Genomic DNA, 18,546 nt, shown 5'->3' with positions numbered 1-18,546 from the left:
CTACTTCTGTTTTTTTGCTTCTGGTTCCATTTATTTTCCATCTAGTGACACTACTCTATAGTTAGGGCCTGACTTTTTCGGGTTTTATTTTTGGCCAAATTCGGGGGGTAAATATCGGGTGATATTTTTCATTTGAAAATTCGGGTGTATTCGGGTTAAATCCCGTTACGGCATATTCTGTCGTCAGGAATTCGGGTGTATTCGGGTGATTTTTTTTTGTTTAATAAAAATTTGTCTTAGCTCGGAACTAATATTTAGCAATGTTATCAAACTTTATTTTAATGCACGCTTATGAGTGTGCCACGCGACCCGAATGTTTCCGGGTAGATTCGGGTTAAACCCGAATTTTACAGATTTCGTTCGGGGGGTAAATATCGGGCGGATACGGGTTTAACCCTAAAAAGTCAGGCCCTATCTATAGTATACTTACTACATAGTATACATAGTATAGTATGTATAGTATAGTAGTATAGTACTACATAGTTATAGTATACTACATAGTCATACTTCTATTATACTTGTTGCGCTAAACTTTATACTTGGGGGCCCTGTGTTTTCAGATTTTATATTTCTTGAAAATCGAGGGTTAAAAATCGGGTTTTATATCAGGATCCGTAAAACAGTTAAAATTGTGTGATATCGGGTGGAAAAAAAAAAACTCTTCTCGCATTTTAAATTAACATGAGATTTGGAGCAGCTGAGCTGAGTGTCCAGTGCTTAGCGTTCTCCAGTGCCTGTATTGGTGGCTGAATTGGCAGTTTGCCAAGTTCATTTTCGGGTTCTTTAAGGTTTTACCCTAAGTGGTGATGATGATGCAAATTGGGAGGTAAAAACAGGTTTCACCGGGTTTTACCCCTAAAACACAGGGCCCTATTTACACTAGACTAGATCTGTTAACGCATTCCCGTGTACAACACTGTCACTGCTTTATTACGGTTACCTGCACGTTGTCCGCCAATATCATTACATAAGAAGAAACATTACTTCTGCATTTTTGTGCACCGGGAATATCCGTGCCCACAGTACACTGTCACGGTAACGCAGCGCGTCATTGCTAATTGCACTGGCGAGCCGAACTCCCAATATTGTCCCCCAATTTTGCAATACCGTACCACAAAAGCAAAGCCCCGTAACAAAGTAACCTGCACGATTCGTAAAAGGAGGCATGCCAGTGTCTAAGATGAAAACGGGTTAGGAAATCGTTAAGAAAGGGGTGTGAAGAAAGGGGTGCGAGTAAGCAGCAGAGGCAGTGCCTAGGGGTGTGGGGTGAACCGGGGCATTGCATACGTGTCGCGGCTGCGCCGGGAGCTGGCACCCACCGCGGACGGTGGCAGGAATGGGTCTTCTTCGTCCACGGGCTCCCTAGGGCGCCTACGGGATGAGATAACACATTTAATTAGGAGATAAGAGAGAGAAAAGAAAAGAGATAAGATACAAGGAAGAGAAGATAAAAGAGGAGAGATAGGAAAAAAGAAAAGGAGGAAGAGAGATAAGCTGCAAAGAAAAGAGAGAGGGAATATGAGAAAGAAGAAAGAAAAAGATAAGAGATAGGAAAGATTAGAGAGATAATGGATATGAAGGACAAGTGAGAAGATAGATACAAGAGAGAAAAGAAAGGAGAGAAAGAAGATGGGGGAAAGATAAGTGAGAAGAGGGATAAGCAGAAGATAAGTGAGAGATAAGATATGGGAAAGCGTTACCTCTGTCGAATGTGGATCCATGTATGAGAAGCGACCCAAATGAGCACGGTGAACAGAAGACCTGCACCAGCTGCTGACACCAGCATAAAGCCAGTGCCTTCCCTTTAAGGTCAGAAATGACACCATTAGATGCACTTATTGTAGGAAAATAATTATCACATTATCATGTTAAATGTAACACGTAACTTAGTAAAATATTGTTCCCCAGACCATCTTACCCTGATCTTACACATACTGCACATGCAGTGTATGTGCACATGTATACATGCTTGTATGTCTTATTGACATATTTCTAGCTCTAACTGCCCGTCTCTGTGAGTATGTGCAACGGGCAGGTCATAGGAAAGAACTTGGTCACCTTCATACCCGTAGTCCAAAGAAAATAAAAGGCTATAGGACTATAAGCTTTACACTACTTTGAAACCCGTACATATATGAAGAGATCACTGCGATATCGCGCATAATATTTTGCTGACGCCATCTGCCTAGTGCCTATCAGATAATCTGATAATCTTCTTGATGGTCTGATAATTTTGATAATAATTTTGATAATCTGATATTTTTGATAATGTGATATTTTTTTATAATAATAATTTTGATAATCTGATGATGATCTGATAATCTTTTTTTTATAATCTTTCTATCAGATAATCTGATGAGTTTTCACCGATCGTACGATAAATCTGGTGTTTTATGAAGAAGCAACTTACAGTACACTGGTGCAGGTAGCTCCCATTGCAGCACGATATTCCACGTTGAGACCCCGACAGTCGACCAGTGCAGCGAGGCGTCCAAGCCCACGGGTTGTGCCGTTTACTTGCTGGCCCAACTGGCCCAGGAGCTCGTGAACCTGCACACAACAAGTGTATTTCATGTACAGTCACATCGAATTTGAGCCAATTTTTGGAACCTACCTCCTTCTGTGGAATGTAACGATCTGCGATCCGCGTCACCACCTGCAAGAGGCTTTGGACGTTGTCCACAGCTCTGCGAGCTTCCTTCACAGTCTGCAAGAAATTACTATCTCAACCTCTTAACAGCGCCAATTTTTTGGCACATTACCGCTGCCTTAACTGTTGTGCTTGAGGACAAACAATGTTACAAGGCTAATACATATATCTCAAAAGTATTTTGTATGGCCTTGGCATAACATAGAGAAACAAGGTAGAGATACAACGTGATGCGTATAGATTTTGATTAGGTGAACTAGGCAGTATTCCGAAGACGAGACGAAATTTGTTCAAGACATGATTTGCTACGCAGGGTGTACTGAGGTCTATATAGTATACTAGAAGTACACCGATACTGAAGCCAGTGGTAGCTACTCCAATTCTCAAGACACCCATATTTATTTCCTGACAGAAGTACATTTTAAGCTTAACCGACTGCAGCCACTAGTGTTCTTTCAATGTCTACAATATGAGCCAATTTCGGATACGGGGAAGAGGACACGTGGCTGCGCCACGAGTGTCGGAGTGCACAGAGTTGTGGCAGCATTATTAAGTTTTAGGTATTTTTATATTATACTCAGAGTTAGCACAGCGAAGCAATTGTGGCTATTAGCATACAGCTGAGGGGGGTTTGTACAGATAATTTGGGAAACTTTTCAACGGTTTTGGAGAACCTACGCACACTTTTTAGGGCGATATCTCCGGGATATTCTAGAAATGATTAGCGTAAAATATCGAAGCAAAATAACTACTACAAGTTTTTATATCCATTTTGGCAGTTTTTCGAAGGCTGTTCTTTGAATTTAACTTAATATGTATGTGCACTTTACAAGAATGTCACAGCTCTCAACAAGGTCAGGTAGCATTAAAACAAAGAGTGCATGGTGAACACGTGGATGCGGGTGGGCACACATGCAGACGACGCTTGTACAAAGGGTTGCCAGAAGACGTCGACGAGAAAATGCTATCAGGCAGAACTATGGATGCGCTCGGAGACGTGGTCAGACAGCCTTGTTGGTCTGGTACGTGAACACATTTATACAGAATGCGCAGTTTATGAAGGAGATGGAGGGGACAGTTCAAGCTGTAGTGTTGTCTGTTAAATGATAGCGTGAAGAAATACTCCCAAAATTCAGGAATTTTCGAGGGTACGGTACAAGGTGCAACTTGAAAGCTATACCATCAACAAGCAGGTATGTATCTGTTTAGCTACGCCATTTGTCTACATCAATATTTAAAGAAGACTCTGATTTGATACTTACCGTATCAAAGGGACTGACAACCTTTTCATCACAGTTCAAGTAGTACGATATTACAGCTACAAAAAAAGGGAAACAAAGCAGACTCATCAGCGCTCGTGGAGGAAAACGCGAATGTCTTCGGAGCAAATTCGAGACCGTTAAATCTCACCGGCTTCCGCTGTGCCACCCGACTGCTTGTAGATAAAGGGCTCTGGGTCGAGGCAAAAGTCTGAGCCAGCCTGCAGCGAATGTAGAAATAATTTATATACAATAATGATCAGTAAGAGTAATTAATTGTTCTGAACTTTTTATATTTAAAAGTTTTACTTACCACACAGATGCCAAGGTAAAGGGAAACAAGCACCCAGCAAAGGACCACTGATAACAAGCCCAAAACTGAAAACCTACAGCCCAAAAGTAACGTAATAAAGAAGTTGATTATTACGTGTTGCACATTATTTTTATTACTCAGCATTGTTACATTTGCATATGTTGCACCAGTATGCTACTGTACATAGAATAGTTGGTTTCTGATTGAGTTATTTTTCCAGTGAAAGTAATCAACACCCCTGTTGATGAGCTCTGTTGCTGTAAAGCATGTGTGCGAAACATTATTTTGGTTACTCTCTATCAGAGCCGTTCCGAGGCAAAATTTTGCCCAGAGCAGGATAAACCTGAAGCTCTCCCTACTTTCAGGCAGCACTGCCTCAAAAAAAAAAAAAAAGCGCAAGTACGGCAAAGAAAAGTTGTTCTTCAGAAGTCTTAAAATTCCCTTGGCTCTTATCTTTACCTAAGCTGCTGAGACATGCCGTCCAGCACCTACTCTGAGTAAGGCACCCGGGGCAGCTGCCCCCCACCCTCAGAACAGTTCTGCCCTCTATCAGACTCAAAAATAACTCAGCTCAAAATCACCAGTCTTGTGTGCACTAACGTAAAATCAATTTTCTTTTTAAATGTGACGAAAAATGTAAGTTTGTCAGCTGTCCTAGCTAGCTGAGATGCATTTTTGCTGAGAAATTCATCCAAAGCAAAGGAGGCTCTACCAGATTCAAAAACATGGAATGATGACACTGTTTGCAAACTGGCTCTGACAACGTTCTGACAACATTCTGACAACGTTCTGACAACGTTAATCTTGTGCATGAAATGGTGCCGTACTTACAAGATCAGCAGACAACGCGAATGCCGGACCACACCCCACAGCAGGATGAGGCACACCAGTATCAGGACGCACAGCAGCGCTATTGTTGCCGGCCACCTGAACGAGAATGTTGGCATCGATAGCATGTTAGCACTGCATACACATGCATACTGTGCACAGTACTGTATTGGCACGTACTGGTATACTTAAATTTCACCAGTCAGTATCTAAATACACAGAACTGTTGCATCATGCACTGCGATCAGTATGGCATCGGTGTCAAGCATACGTCCAGACCATTGTACTTGACATAGACAAAGCCATTAACATCACATTAGCACAAAATTTCACATTAACACAGAAGTACGCATTAAAATCAGTCACATTAAAACAAACCTTCAATTCACGTTACCTCGCATTAATGTCATATTATCACAAAGTTTCATATTAACGCCAGAGCCACATTAACATGGAATTGGATATTAAGACCATGTCACATTACAACGAAACTTCATATTAACATTGGGTTCATGTTACCGCAAGATCTCCTACAAATTTGGAAGTTGTAGCATGCGATTTTACATTAATTTTCGAGGTCATACTGACAGAAGACCTCGCATTCAGATTAGTCACATTAACGCTAATCTCTTCTACCTGATTATCTCTGCCCAGTGCAAAAGGTAGGGCAAAGAATGGAGATCGAGTCGACGGATCTTGTCGTAAATGGAGCGCACACGATCTGCTCCGAGGCTGGCATTGCCCGGAAGGGAGGAGAGGGCAGCATCCAATCGGGACTTTGTCTCGGGATCAGGAACGTGTGAACCACCTCGACCCAGTGTAGTCACCAGTTTCTCCAACTCGGGTCCCACCTCCGTTGACAGGGCGCGCTCCACCACGCCGCTCTGAAAGTCAGAGCACATTTAATTTTAATTTACAGGAACAATTACATGCCAAGTATAATGTCGCAATAGTACTGCGGTAAAAAAAAAAAACAGTTACAACAACACAAAATACCACAGTAGCGTCTGATTCGCATTATAGTGGCACTAAAGTGCAAAAATTTCTCGTGAGAGAGGAGGAAGGCTCTCCCTGAGGAGGAGAGAAGAGGGAAAACAGAACACACTCACGACCTCACGAGCTCAATCCCGTTCCTTTTGTACATGCTGTCCAGAACAAACAGCACCTTTACTTCCGCGAGGAGAAATTTTGCACTTCACTGACCCTTTAACACAAAATCTCACATTGACATCGCAGTCACATCAACACAAGACCTCGTATTGACGTCAGAGTCGCATTAGCATCGGGGTCGTGCAAAGTGGGGTGCTTTAGTCGATAGTACTTTCAAACCTCGCGGTAGGTTTCGGTTCGAAGGTTGTTGGTTGGAACGCCTGAGCGCCAGATTTGCTGGCACGATAAAACACGTCCTCCTCCTCGAGGAACGTTAAATTCGGGCAACATCGTACTGAGGTTCCAGCGCATTTTAAAACTGAGCACTTAACAAACTTTCGGATGATACGTCTGGATGCCCGCAAAGCGCGAGCCGCTCGACGCGCTCACATGCGTCCACACGTGCAACTACGCGCGTCACGTGACCTCCCGCCGCTCTTGGCGTCGCAGAAATAAAATCAAACGAAGTCCCGCGCGGTTTGTTTTGCGCGCCTAGACAGTTGACAACTAAAGTTGCCTCCCCGCTGGACGAAACGTTTGTTATCTCTTTTATTCTGGTTCGACAAAGATGTGATATGAGAAACTGACGCGAACTGAATTGCGCAGACGACGCGGAGTGACAGCGAGATTTCTGCTGAGTAACGAACACGTTCGAAAAAAATTGCGTCCCCCTATGGAGTGACAGTTATGTTACGGAGTTCCTCAAAGTTCAAGAGGTAAGAACGATGTTTTTATGAGCATCATTGCGTTGTTGGGGTAATTAAAGTTGCAAACGCAAGTTTGGGTGACAATGCCGCGCGATCAGGTTGGCGTCTGGCCGTTGCGGATGAGAACGCGAAATGATTTTCACTTTCGCACAACGTCAATGTTCTACTGATTCTACTCGGCGGGGTAGCCAGACAGCCAAGGCAAGGGCTCAATACGAAAACCCTGACCGGCAATGCCGCGAGATTGGAAGTGGTTTGGAAAGCTGGCATTGTTTTGGTAGGCGTCACCATTCTGCAAGTCGGCTTCACCTAGCGCACGGGTGCATTAGGTGAAGCCCACTTTACAAACCTACCAGTATGGCTTGACTGTACGTACGTTTCCGCCAGAAATGGCGAAATGTAACGCGTTGATGTTAGGTGAAGCCCACCTTACGGAGAAGCTGGTGTTGCTCCATATCGTTGTCTTCCCTTCGTATTGTTTGTAAAATTATGTCCACTTTTAGCACGATTTCTCCGTCTGTACCATCTGCGTCCCTGTGACTTTTTTTCAGCGTAGGGCAAATAATTTCCGAAGGGAGGGTAGACAAAAACGTACAACCAATAGGCCCAAGACGAGGACAATCGAATGCTTTAACAATCAGACGGTCCTCTGATAATGTCCAAATTATTAGACGATATCCGAGTGGTATACGAAGAGTCGTATACGAATCCGAGTATGATCCTTGACTACCAAGGAGCCTGTGATAAGTCGGTTGTCACCAGCATCAAGGTCAACGCGGCGCAAAGAAAGGTAAAACAAGAGGTCGGAACACTTGCTCCTCACCCCGCAAATACCGTGCGCTTTTCTTTGCGAAAATCAAGCAGGAGTGGGCTAAAGCCGAATTTTTACAGATTTTTTAGACTATATATGTTGCGATACAGTGCATAATTTCGGTTGGTTGTGTGGTTATCAGTGGAGGACTTCATATTTCTGTGGAAAAAAAAGTGAGGTTCCCTTGGCAATTTTCAAAGTTCAATTGAAAAATAAATTTCCCGCAATTAAAAATTGTTCAAAGCCTTCCTCATTCGTCGCAAAAGTTTCTAGAAGGTAAGTGCCGAAAGTCTGACAATCCTCCGGCGAGTACGTAGCCATTTAGAATATTTTGGTACGTTTGATGACTCGTGAGGCATACCTCGCTGTTTTTGCCTGAGTCATTGCTAGAGCAATCGACAAAGCCTGTAAAGTGCAGTTGTAATGATAATTTTCAAATCATTGTACTTTTGCCAAATCACGAAATCATTGTACTTTCGACAAGAACAAAAATAGAAAAATGAAGAAACACGCTACCGCTCGTTCACTTCTATAAATTTACCTTACCGCTTTTATTGAAAGCATCAACAAGTATTTCAGTTTCTGGTGCTCTAATGTCAATTTCTTTTTCGCCTCAAGGTAATCAAGAACGCGAGATTGCCTTCCCTATCCGCGCTACAACCTCCACCGTTCATAGGATTACTTGGACGACTCATTTTAATGAGCATGTCAGTGGCTTCCATTTTTATATTGTCGCACTGCTCAATCTATAGAACTCCATACACGGTAGTGCTCTCCTCTAGGTTAGGTTAGGTTGGGCTAGGTTAGGTTAGACGTTAGGGTGTGTTAGTTATACGCTGGGTGTTAGTGCCCGCCACGGGACACACAAACTTCACGATGTGGTCAACTGTTGCGTACTGCAGATTCATGTGTGTCCCGTTGACCTCGCGCAGGTAGCTTATGCACCTGTAGTCCTGTCGTTCGTCTGACTCTACTTTCGTGCCCAGTGCGACGCCCTGTCGAATGAGTGGGCCAGGTGTAAAGAAATCAGGAGCTGTACTCAGATATCGTCAAAATGGTTTGAACATTATCAGAGCATTCGATTGTCGTCATGCTTGTCCTGTACCCCCCTCCCCTCCCCGTGAATGAATTACTTTGCCCTACGCTGAAAAAAAGGCGTACAGACGGAGAGGCGAAAAGAAGCGATGTTGCCTTCACTGTCCCGTAATGTTTGTTGGTTTTTTCTTCGCTCACTTTTGTCGATAGTACAAAAAATACAATATAGAAATGCACAAGTAAGGTTACAAAGGAAAGAGAAAAAAAAAAGAACAGAAAGCGTGCCAAAAAAATCCACATACTTTTACAAAGAATACCAAGGGGAGAAAATGACACGGAGCAACATAAGCTGCTCCGTAAGGTGGGCTTCACCTGGCATCAAAACGTTACATTTCGCCATTTTTGGCGGAAACGTACGTACAGTCTAGCCGTACTGGTAGGTTTGTAAAGTGGGCTTCACCTAATGCACCCGTGCGCTAGATGAAGCCAACTTGCAGAATGGTGACGCCTACCAAAACAATGCCGGAAAGCTCATAATTTCAAAACGGTTCAAGAATGCTGCTTACAGGCGAGGAACTGCAAAAACTTTCGCGATTGTTACAGCTGAACCCCCCACATATACATATTTCTTTTCTGTCTTTTTTTTTTTCTTCTTCACGGATTTGCACGATTTGTGCGAATCTGCCCGTGGCTACGCTATTGATCCAACTCTTGCTAATAAGCACATGAATATTCGCCGGCAATTTCTCTATTTTGGCCGTCGTATTCAAGAATTTTTTTCACTGGTTCACTACACAAAGCTCTAAGAACCATCGCAGCCCCTCAAATTTGTTCTTCCAAGTTTCACTGCTCATTTCTGTACGCTGGAAGTGTTGAGCTTAATCTCAGCAGAGACAAGCTGTAAGATGCAGCACTGACCTCATTTTTGACAGAGTCGATGATGTTTTCCATGTTCTGCGTCGCTCTCTGTACGCTTACCACACCGCTGTGTACTTGGTCGTTGCCGAACAGCCCCAGCGACAGAGCGCCGCTGCAAGATGCACATTGCTGTGTGTATACACTGTATGTAGCTCGAGAGACAATGAAAGTATAGGGCTTCAAGCTACGCTACAAATACAAGCAGCCCTCGTTGCTATTCAGTTAAAACTTCGGCATCGAGCTGTGACGTCTGAGCAGCTAGAGCCCAGGCCATTCCTATTGGCCCTCGTGATCACGTGACCTCTCCCACGACAGCCTGACTGGCGGAGACGCCTGCCATGACGTCACAACTGGATGAGTTTCGGTATTCGTGGTACCGATTTTCTACGCATGTATTACGCACTTTACGGTAATACTTGGAATACAGGTTCCGAGTGATGCAGATAACTGCCTGTTACATTTATACAGAATTACTTGAGGTGTCACGACACCATTAATGGCATAGATTGAGAAGTTACCCGTCAAAACGAACTCGTTACAAGTTAAGTTACCGTGTGCAAAATGTAACTAAGTTAATAACGAAGTTCTTCAGCCTGAAATGTAACTCGCAGTTAGTGAGTTACTTAAAAGAAAGAACGAGTTACTTCCAAGTTACGTACTTCGATTTGTTTCGGTTTCAGTCTGTCTACCAATGTCATGATGACGTTTCTCTGGTAAAGGTCTATTCGAACGCTAGCATCTTACTCCGTGTGGGCGCACAATGGGTCAGCTTCATTTCAATGGCAGCGGTTCTTACTTCCTGAATAAAGTACTGTCATTGATTGAATATCACGTTTTATGGCAAAATACCATGAAGGAACCGGAGAGAAAGCAAGAAAATATGTGGACGTGAGTGAAAAGCGAGTTAAAAGTAACTTGGAACTTAACTTAACTTACCTTGGCAAAGTTACCTGAAAAAGGAACGAGTTCGTCTAAAAGTTGCCACGGCGCAAAAGTACCTAGTTAAGTTACAAGTTACCAAAAAAAGGAACTTAGTTACAGTAACGAGTTACTTGTAACGAGTTACCTCGAACTCTGATTAATGGTACCAAAGGCAGTTAATCCATGTGGAGGATCCCAAAAGCCGACTTCCAAGCCACCTAAAGTTGCTCATGTGCCATTTACATTGGAAACAAAATTATTTCCATGTCGGTGACATGGAGAGTGTTGAGCTCATCGTGCTGACTTACCAGCAGAAAAGTGCAAAGAGGGCCAGGGTCCATTTGAGGGGCGTCAGGCGACGTTTCTTGCGCAGACCAGAGTCGCAACATCGGCACAGGAAGAAAACTAGGAATGCCAGCAGAGTGAGGATGAGCCAGAAGCCTGGGACGGCGATTAGGATGCCCAGACTCTGTGCACACGTAAATGAAGACGCAATCTCGTAACATCTTCTACGACAGCAAGACTTCGAATTCTTGACACTTGGGAAAACTTAAAATTTTGTTTCGGTACTGCTTCTTAATTTTGGCTGTCAGGAGATGCTGGAGCGGATGCTGGCCAAATCCGAGCTTTCTCGACAAAGGGTGCTTCATCGCGGATTGATCGGAAGCGACCCATGCAACCACCAATGTCCAGAGGACGTCGTGAAATGGTCAGAATATCTCTGTCCGAAACTGACATAAATGGGATGTCTTCTGGATGTCTATTTGCAATGTTCGGCAGGACAATAAAACCACAAGTCGTGCTGGTGTCCTGCTGTCATCGTGTGGCTTGTGTCTCAGCCTGATTTTTTTTTTCATCAGCGCATCTCTAGCGTAAAATTTTGTTTCGGTACTGTTCCTTAATTTTGGTTGTCAGGAGATGCTGGCCAAATCTGAGCTTTCTCGACGAAGCGACAAGGTGTGCTTCATCGCAGGTTGATCGGAAGCGACCCACGCAACCACCAATGTCCAGAGGACGTCGTGAAATGGTCAGAATATCTCTGTCCGAAACTGACATAAACGGGATGTCTTCTGGATGTCTATTTGCGATAATCGGTGGGACAATAAAATGCACGTCGTGCTGATGTCCTGCTGTCATCGTGTGGCTCATGTCTCGGACTGAATTTTTTTTTTCATCAGCACACCTCTAGCATGGAGACACTGAAATCCGATCTGGATGGACAATGAATTGTGCGTTCTCCGGTAAAACAAGTCACTCCAAATCAACCAGTGAATTGGTTGAGCTTTCCTCATGTGTTGTGCCTGTGCATCCATGAGAATACAGTGAGTAGGGCTCTCGTCTGCCCAATAATCTGCAAGCTATTATAGCGTTCGCTGTTCTACAGCGTGTCTGGACGAGAGCCAAAAGCATCGAGAAGAATTGCTAAGAAAGAAAAACAAAGTGCCAAACTCAGCACAAACAAGACGGGAGGATCGTCTGCGATATCTCATGGTTGAAGACAAGTGCCGCCACTTCTTGCTTCATGCCACGCATATTTGGCTTCTTCCGGACTTCTGTATTATTCTTGCAGTAGTCATAGTGGAAAGAAAAAAAGATAACTTCCCTCCTGCACTGGTACTGAAAGTATCATCACGGGTGTATTCAAGAACAGATACAAGATTTTAGGGGCTGTAAGCAACTAATTTGAGAAGTTATAGCTTGCTCCTCAAATTCCAAACAAGAAAATCTTCTACATACAACACTATTCATGCAGTAGTATTGTCACTGTTTCATTAGTGCCCTGTGAAAAAGACATCCTGGCAACACATGAAAGCTATGAGAAAAAAAAGATGTTTTGTGTTTCATGCTGTGTTCTTCCGTGTGTTTCCTTATAACTTGCAGTGGCATTTTCCAAATATTGTCGACACAAAGCACGTTGCCATCACTGGCGAATCCCCACAAAAGAGAAAGCGTGCAATAGCTTTTAATTAACGATAGAATGATATCAATATTTGTATAGATATGACCCAGTAGATGTTATTGATTGTTTCAATATGTTCATAAAATATGGATCTTTTCCCCACAGATATTATATATCGATAAAGTATCAATATTTTTAATAGATGTTTATCAATATTCTGTTTCAGACAGCGATACTTATTGATTTTTAAAACTGATACTTTTGCACCCCTACTTTAATGCAATACACGGTGCTGTTGCCTGCAGTTAACAGCATGGATGTGGTTGAGGTAATATGGTTTGGCATGACATCCAATGTTCTAAAGCTCCAATGTGAGATCTTTTATCTAAGCTTCGTCACACAACTTCATGTACCCTTCAGCGGCTCTTGTTACATTTGTGGTGACAGAGAGACAGGCACAAACATAAACTGACACATCAGACAAAACCAGGGAGCTCACCTCTAAGTAGATGTTGTTTGTGGGGTCGAAGGTGGAGTTGACAGATGCAAAGGTGATGTCCACGTGCGGGATGACGTGGAACCAATCTGCCACGATGGACACGGGGTATTTGTCACCATTGGTGCTGCTTAATATGGTGATGGCCATGCCACCCTGCATTGTGAGAAAGAAATGTTGCGTGGTACCCATCAGCTACATATATGGATGTAAAAGCCAGTGATGGCCACTAACTACTTCTACAGTAGTTTAACTAGTAGTTCAACTACTTTTCAGGGGAGGTAGTTAAAACTACTTCTTTAACTACTGCAATGTATTTTAACTACATCTATAACTACTTAACGTTGTACATCAACCCCAATCCCATTCTGTAGTGTTCTTGGACACCTAAATATGAATCATGAGCAGTGATAAAAGTGAAGGTTTAGTACGCGTGCACGGCACAATTGCTCTGCACCTCCGTTCTCATCAAACAAGTAGCTCGAGGTAAAAGTCGGAAGCACAATCGTGCCGTAAAGCTTGCGGCAAAATCGGAAGTAGTTGGCGCCTGCAGTAACCTAACTACTGTAGTTAACTACTCGAAATAGTAGTTTAACTAGTAGTTGCCACTACATTTCTGCAAGTAGTTGATAACTACTTTTGAACTACAATCAGGTAGTTCAACTACATGTAGTTCATGTAGTTAACTACTGGCCATCACTGGTAAAAGCATATGTTAGTTACTCCTCAAAGGGGATAATGGAAGACCGTCGTAGCCCCGTCCTTAAAAAATGTATACACATTGCCTTGCGAGAATCTGTTTCCAGACGAGCATTAAACACTTTTTTTATTGGTTTCACCATGAAAATGTATAAAACAACTTACAAGGCTACACTATTGACTGGATTGTGTTTATGCATATTTATCTTGTTAGCGTACCTTTTCCCTTCTTTGTAGTGAGTATAGTATATTGAATGGCAACTGCGCAAGACTGGGATAGCTCGCGCAAACTTAAGTTAAACATACAAGCAGCTCAGGCACATAGCAATTCACTGCAGAGAACGCGATTGCAGCCCCAGGTTTCGAGACATGACAGCGTTACACGGCACTAATGTGCAAACCAAAAGAGAGATTATATACGCTTTCTGCATATTTAAAGAGCGAGAGCAGCGCATTTGCGAGCCTTTTGTCGCGTTCTTACCGCAAGAGATAAAATATGTAGCGTAGGATGCTCAACTTGCCATTAGGGAAGGGCAAATCCTCAACAAAAGAGGTAGAAAGAAAGGGCATGATGTGTGTGTAATAAAATTTTCTCTATTGTGACTTGAGTGCGCCGAGACGTTTCTCTATCCATTCATGCGTCGTCGCCGTTAGTGCGTTGCTAGTTTGTTTAACTTGTACTAGATGGGGTGAAAATTTCTTCCTCGTGCCTCAAGCCCCACCATCCGAACTACTGATTGCCTCACATTCTACTTTCCACACCTTTGTCCCAGATCAGTCCTGCCCCCTAGTGCTAGGTATCGAAGATGCCCTCTCAACCAGCTGCGCCGAAACCTACACCCTGATGTTGTGCTCTAGGCATGTGGAAATATGTTAAAACCGAAGCAAATAGAAACCAAATTGATACATAGCCAAAGCAAATATGAAGTGGGTAGTTACAAAACTGTATCGAATATGAAGCGAATAGTTGTATAACTGGATCGGATACACGTGCAGACGGATATGAACATGTGTACAGTACGTGTGTACATACGATATATTCATATGGATCAGAATATGAAGTCGTGCTCATTTTATTTTATAAACTCTCTCGTGTCTTTCGAATTAAATATGAAGCAAATACAGTAGAACCCCTTTGTAGTAAACTCTCTGGGACCATGATGAAATTTTACTAGATCAGGAGTTTTATTATATCAGGTGTGCCATTGAATGTATGGGATTCTATCGGGACCGCAGTTCTCGTTTACTATAAGCAGAGTTTTACTACAAGAGGAGTTACTATAAAGAGGTTCTACTGTACGTAGTTGTATAACTGGATCGGATACACATACAGTGCATGTACGGATATAAACATGTGTACAGCATGTGTATGCAATACGTATTCATATGGATCAGAATATGAAGTCTCGCTCATTTTTGTTTTACGAACTCTCTCGTGTTTTTTTTTTTAGCCCTACGTGGGCAGCTTCTGAACTACACGAACAGATTTGATTTGGGAAAGACTGGTTCGAAATTCGAAGAAGAATCCCGTGTAGAATTCTGTATTCGATTCTGAAACCGAATCAAACACACAACTTATTCGTTTCGGTACTAAAAAAAAATTATAATATTCGCACAGGCCTATTGTTTTTCCATCTTTGTGAAAATACAAAATAAAAAAACACAGCTCCCTGCGTCTATTTCATCTGCATAAGCAGGCACACTTGATGCGTCCTAATGTCCCGTGACGGCAATAATATATGGCAGGGAGAGTCGTTAGGACCAATCCCCACTTTGGTGATGACGGGTAGGGCAGCCACAAATGAGCTCTCGCTTCTAAGTTGTGCATCTCTGAGCGTTTGGGGGGCGTTCCCCCCTCTGCATTCCAATGAAATTGTGTCGAAAAGGTAAAGGCGAAGAGAGGGGATGTAAAATCAAGCAAGGCACTACAGATACAATACATGAATTGGGCAATACATGAATTCTGCAGAGTTGATCGCTTCATTGTCGAAGCCTTCAGATGTCGTACTGCTATTTAGTAGCATGTAATCGTCTATTAACATGACGACTGTCCGTGTCAGATTGGTACTTGGTACTGAGATATTGGATTAAAAGAATGGGATATTACGTCACAGAATTGTATTGATTAGACGAAAATGTGTGAGCGCAAGTAACAGAAAGGAAGCTGTCTTTACTATATTAATATCGACATTAGTGATGTTGCATAATGTAAACCAGCTCGCTTGCTTCCTAGCCATTTTTTCATTAGTGATGTGTTATACGACTTTTGGGCACGCACATATTTATACGTGGAAATATGTAGTGTGCACATTTTGCGTCTGTGTGGTTTGTACTTATATTTCATTATGTTGTAGTTCATTTACTGTGCACACCTTCCATTAGGTTGTACCCACATTGTTTTCTGTGCTAACAATAATAAGACTAACACGTATCAATATTTGTGCTTTTTTAACTCAGTGTATAGGTAGCAGTAAATTCTCTTACTTAGAAAATTTGTATAATGTGATTCGACTAGACTATAGAAAGGGAGCAGAATTCTTCTATCTGCAGTATTGTTTCTGAGAGCCTTTGAGTCCGTTTTACTTATTTATTTTATTTTCTCTTTCTTTTTTCTTTTTAACGAGAAGTACGAGGACACCTGAGGTATTTCTAGCGTGTATCACGCGAAAAAAAAGGACCCTTCCTTTTTTGGAATACGGCGTTGCGAAGTGAACAACCCTTTCATACTTCACCGCTTGCTCAGCGGAACGAACCCTTCTTCTTTTTCTTTTTTTGTCCGATGCATGGTTGCCCATGACCACACACTGATTCTATTAATGTCAGACCACACGGAACGCACGACAGAGAGAAAAAAAAAAAAACAAAAAAAACGCGCGATGTCCATCACCCGTCAAGCCCGTCACGCTGCTCGTCTCTCACGGTGAACCCCCTTATTAGCGATTTTTTATTGTTATTCTTATTATTATCTCAAAGTTTTTATTTATTTATTTTGAAGAATAAGCGAAGTCCTGGAAAACTGGATTACACATGTTTCCTGGATCACGTCAGAGCAGAAGCTGCGTCAGCGTCCGAAGGCGGAAGTTGTGGAAGCAATTGGACGATGTCAAGCGGATGCGCCACAAAGTCCTTTTCTTTTTTTTTTTTTTTTGCTTTTCTTTTTTTCCTTTTGCGTGATTCGGCGTGCTACGCTGTGCCGGTTCCGCAAATACAGGTTTAACTGCCCGATTCGGATAATAATAAATTCTGATCCAGTTGTTGTTGTTGTTGTTCGGAAGAACCTGATCCGTTCGCTGAAACGCTCTGCGCTTATAGTGTCTTCGGCGAATCGGATTCAAAGACGACTTCCCGCCCATAAATTACTTCGGATTTATCGAAATGAAAGAAAGAGAAACCTGTTTTATTCGCGTACGACACGAATGCCCGATTTTTTTGTCAACGATAGAGAGACCGAAGCCGATTCATGGAAACTCGAAAGATTTTTCATCACCGATTTTTCTGAACGTGCTGCACTCTTCGACAATCAAAAATAAAATTTGAGGATATCACGTAAAAATGCGCAACACGTAAGAAATACAAGCCCGGAATTTGTGTCGTCTGCATCTTCTGCCGAAGCACCAAAATGGGATCACCGTGTCTTCTGCAGAAGACTTGTCGTCTGCCATTCTAGTACTTCACCAACCCCCCCACCCTCCCTTTCTTTCTTCGCTTTTTGTTTCGTATCATCTCCATATTTCGGCGTTGTCTGAGGTCCACAACAACCCAGGACAAAGGTGAAAGCGTCTCAACAAAACTGCACAGTTTGCATCGAAAACACATCCACATATTCTGTCATATGCTGGTTCTCTATGTCCTCTGCCATGCTATGATAATGCTTCGCCAAAAAAAAAACATCCTTTCTGCATGTTATCTCCGTGTAGACTCATTAAAGTGCACGCCCATTATCCGAATTGCTGTATGCGTTCACGTGTTTGTTTATATATACACCACACATCGCGCATGTCTCTCCGGTACCATCTCAAGGCCCGGGTCAAGGCTGCCGATCATGCCACACTCTCAAAAGCAGGTTCACCTAAGGTACAATTACAATGTTCAGAGCGGTTCAAACGCCTCAGGTCGCTCATACTTTGACACACGACAAAAGAATTCCACGTTCCCAGCAAGAAATAGACAGTCGGAAGAGGATCAATATATCTGTTTTGAACGGCGCAAAAACCGTTTTCCCAACTCAACTATCTCTCTCTATGCAAGCACGTTAAGCAATCTCATTAAAACAAGTTTATACGACGGAGCACGGAATGCATAACCACCACGGATAAAAGGCCCGGAAACGTGATAATAATAATAATAATAATAACTTTAAAAAAAAAACGGAAACATGGCATTATCGATTGGAAGAGCCCCAGCGGTTGCACCCTGCGCCATCCGTTCTCTGGCGAACAGACCAGGGACAGAGAAATATCTCGTTCACGAAACACCGTTTATGTTTACGAGTGCTCGACAGAAACGGCTCCAAACGAAAGAGGAAGAGAAACAAAGTATTTCTTACCGGCGATGTTGTAGCTGCGTTTTTTGAAAAAGTTAAAAGCGTTCAAGAAAAGGCTTGGTCCAGCATCATTTCATCGGCCATCGCAGAGCCGTTTTCGGGTCGTGTGTGTGTCTCCGGTTTTATCCAGAGAGGGGGTCTTCTCTTCTGCTTGGCAGGAAAACCCACTTGGGGAGCATTCTTGCTTGGAAGGTGTTCGCAACTCCGAGTAGCTCCTTGTGTGCGTGAATAAAAAAGGCTTCGCCTAGAACGGTCGTCGGGGCTTATCCTTTCTCGAGCGGTAGCCACTCCGGAAAAACGGGCGGGCGACGACGCGC

At 42.9% G+C, this 18,546-nt stretch overlaps 1 protein-coding gene across 4 annotated transcripts in view; it reads right to left on the bottom strand.

Moving 5' to 3' along the window:
* The window catches only part of LOC135392048 (protein tweety-like), a 25,300-nt gene extending 6,754 nt beyond the window's left edge, over positions 1-18,546 (bottom strand). For 2 of the 4 annotated variants that reach the window (XM_064622676.1, XM_064622677.1), the window contains exons 1-13: positions 18,233-18,546; positions 12,991-13,143; positions 10,900-11,060; positions 9,671-9,782; positions 5,687-5,934; positions 5,054-5,149; positions 4,223-4,295; positions 4,061-4,130; positions 3,913-3,968; positions 2,615-2,707; positions 2,411-2,550; positions 1,701-1,802; positions 1,288-1,371 (exon numbers count right to left, since the gene is read on the bottom strand). In XM_064622676.1, coding sequence (XP_064478746.1) covers positions 1,288-1,371; positions 1,701-1,802; positions 2,411-2,550; positions 2,615-2,707; positions 3,913-3,968; positions 4,061-4,130; positions 4,223-4,295; positions 5,054-5,149; positions 5,687-5,934; positions 9,671-9,782; positions 10,900-11,060; positions 12,991-13,137 — 1,382 coding nt within the window. In that variant the 5' untranslated portion in view covers positions 13,138-13,143; positions 18,233-18,546. The remainder of the gene's footprint in view (positions 1-1,287; positions 1,372-1,700; positions 1,803-2,410; positions 2,551-2,614; positions 2,708-3,912; positions 3,969-4,060; positions 4,131-4,222; positions 4,296-5,053; positions 5,150-5,686; positions 5,935-9,670; positions 9,783-10,899; positions 11,061-12,990; positions 13,144-18,232) is intronic. The other 2 variants (XM_064622678.1, XM_064622679.1) reach the window with 1 other exon arrangement.

This window comes from Ornithodoros turicata, chromosome 4, assembly GCF_037126465.1.
Source record: "Ornithodoros turicata isolate Travis chromosome 4, ASM3712646v1, whole genome shotgun sequence".
Classification (NCBI taxonomy): Eukaryota; Metazoa; Arthropoda; class Arachnida; order Ixodida; family Argasidae; genus Ornithodoros; species Ornithodoros turicata.
Note: the sequence above shows the minus strand (reverse complement) of the source record. Positions and strands in the feature narration are given on the sequence as shown.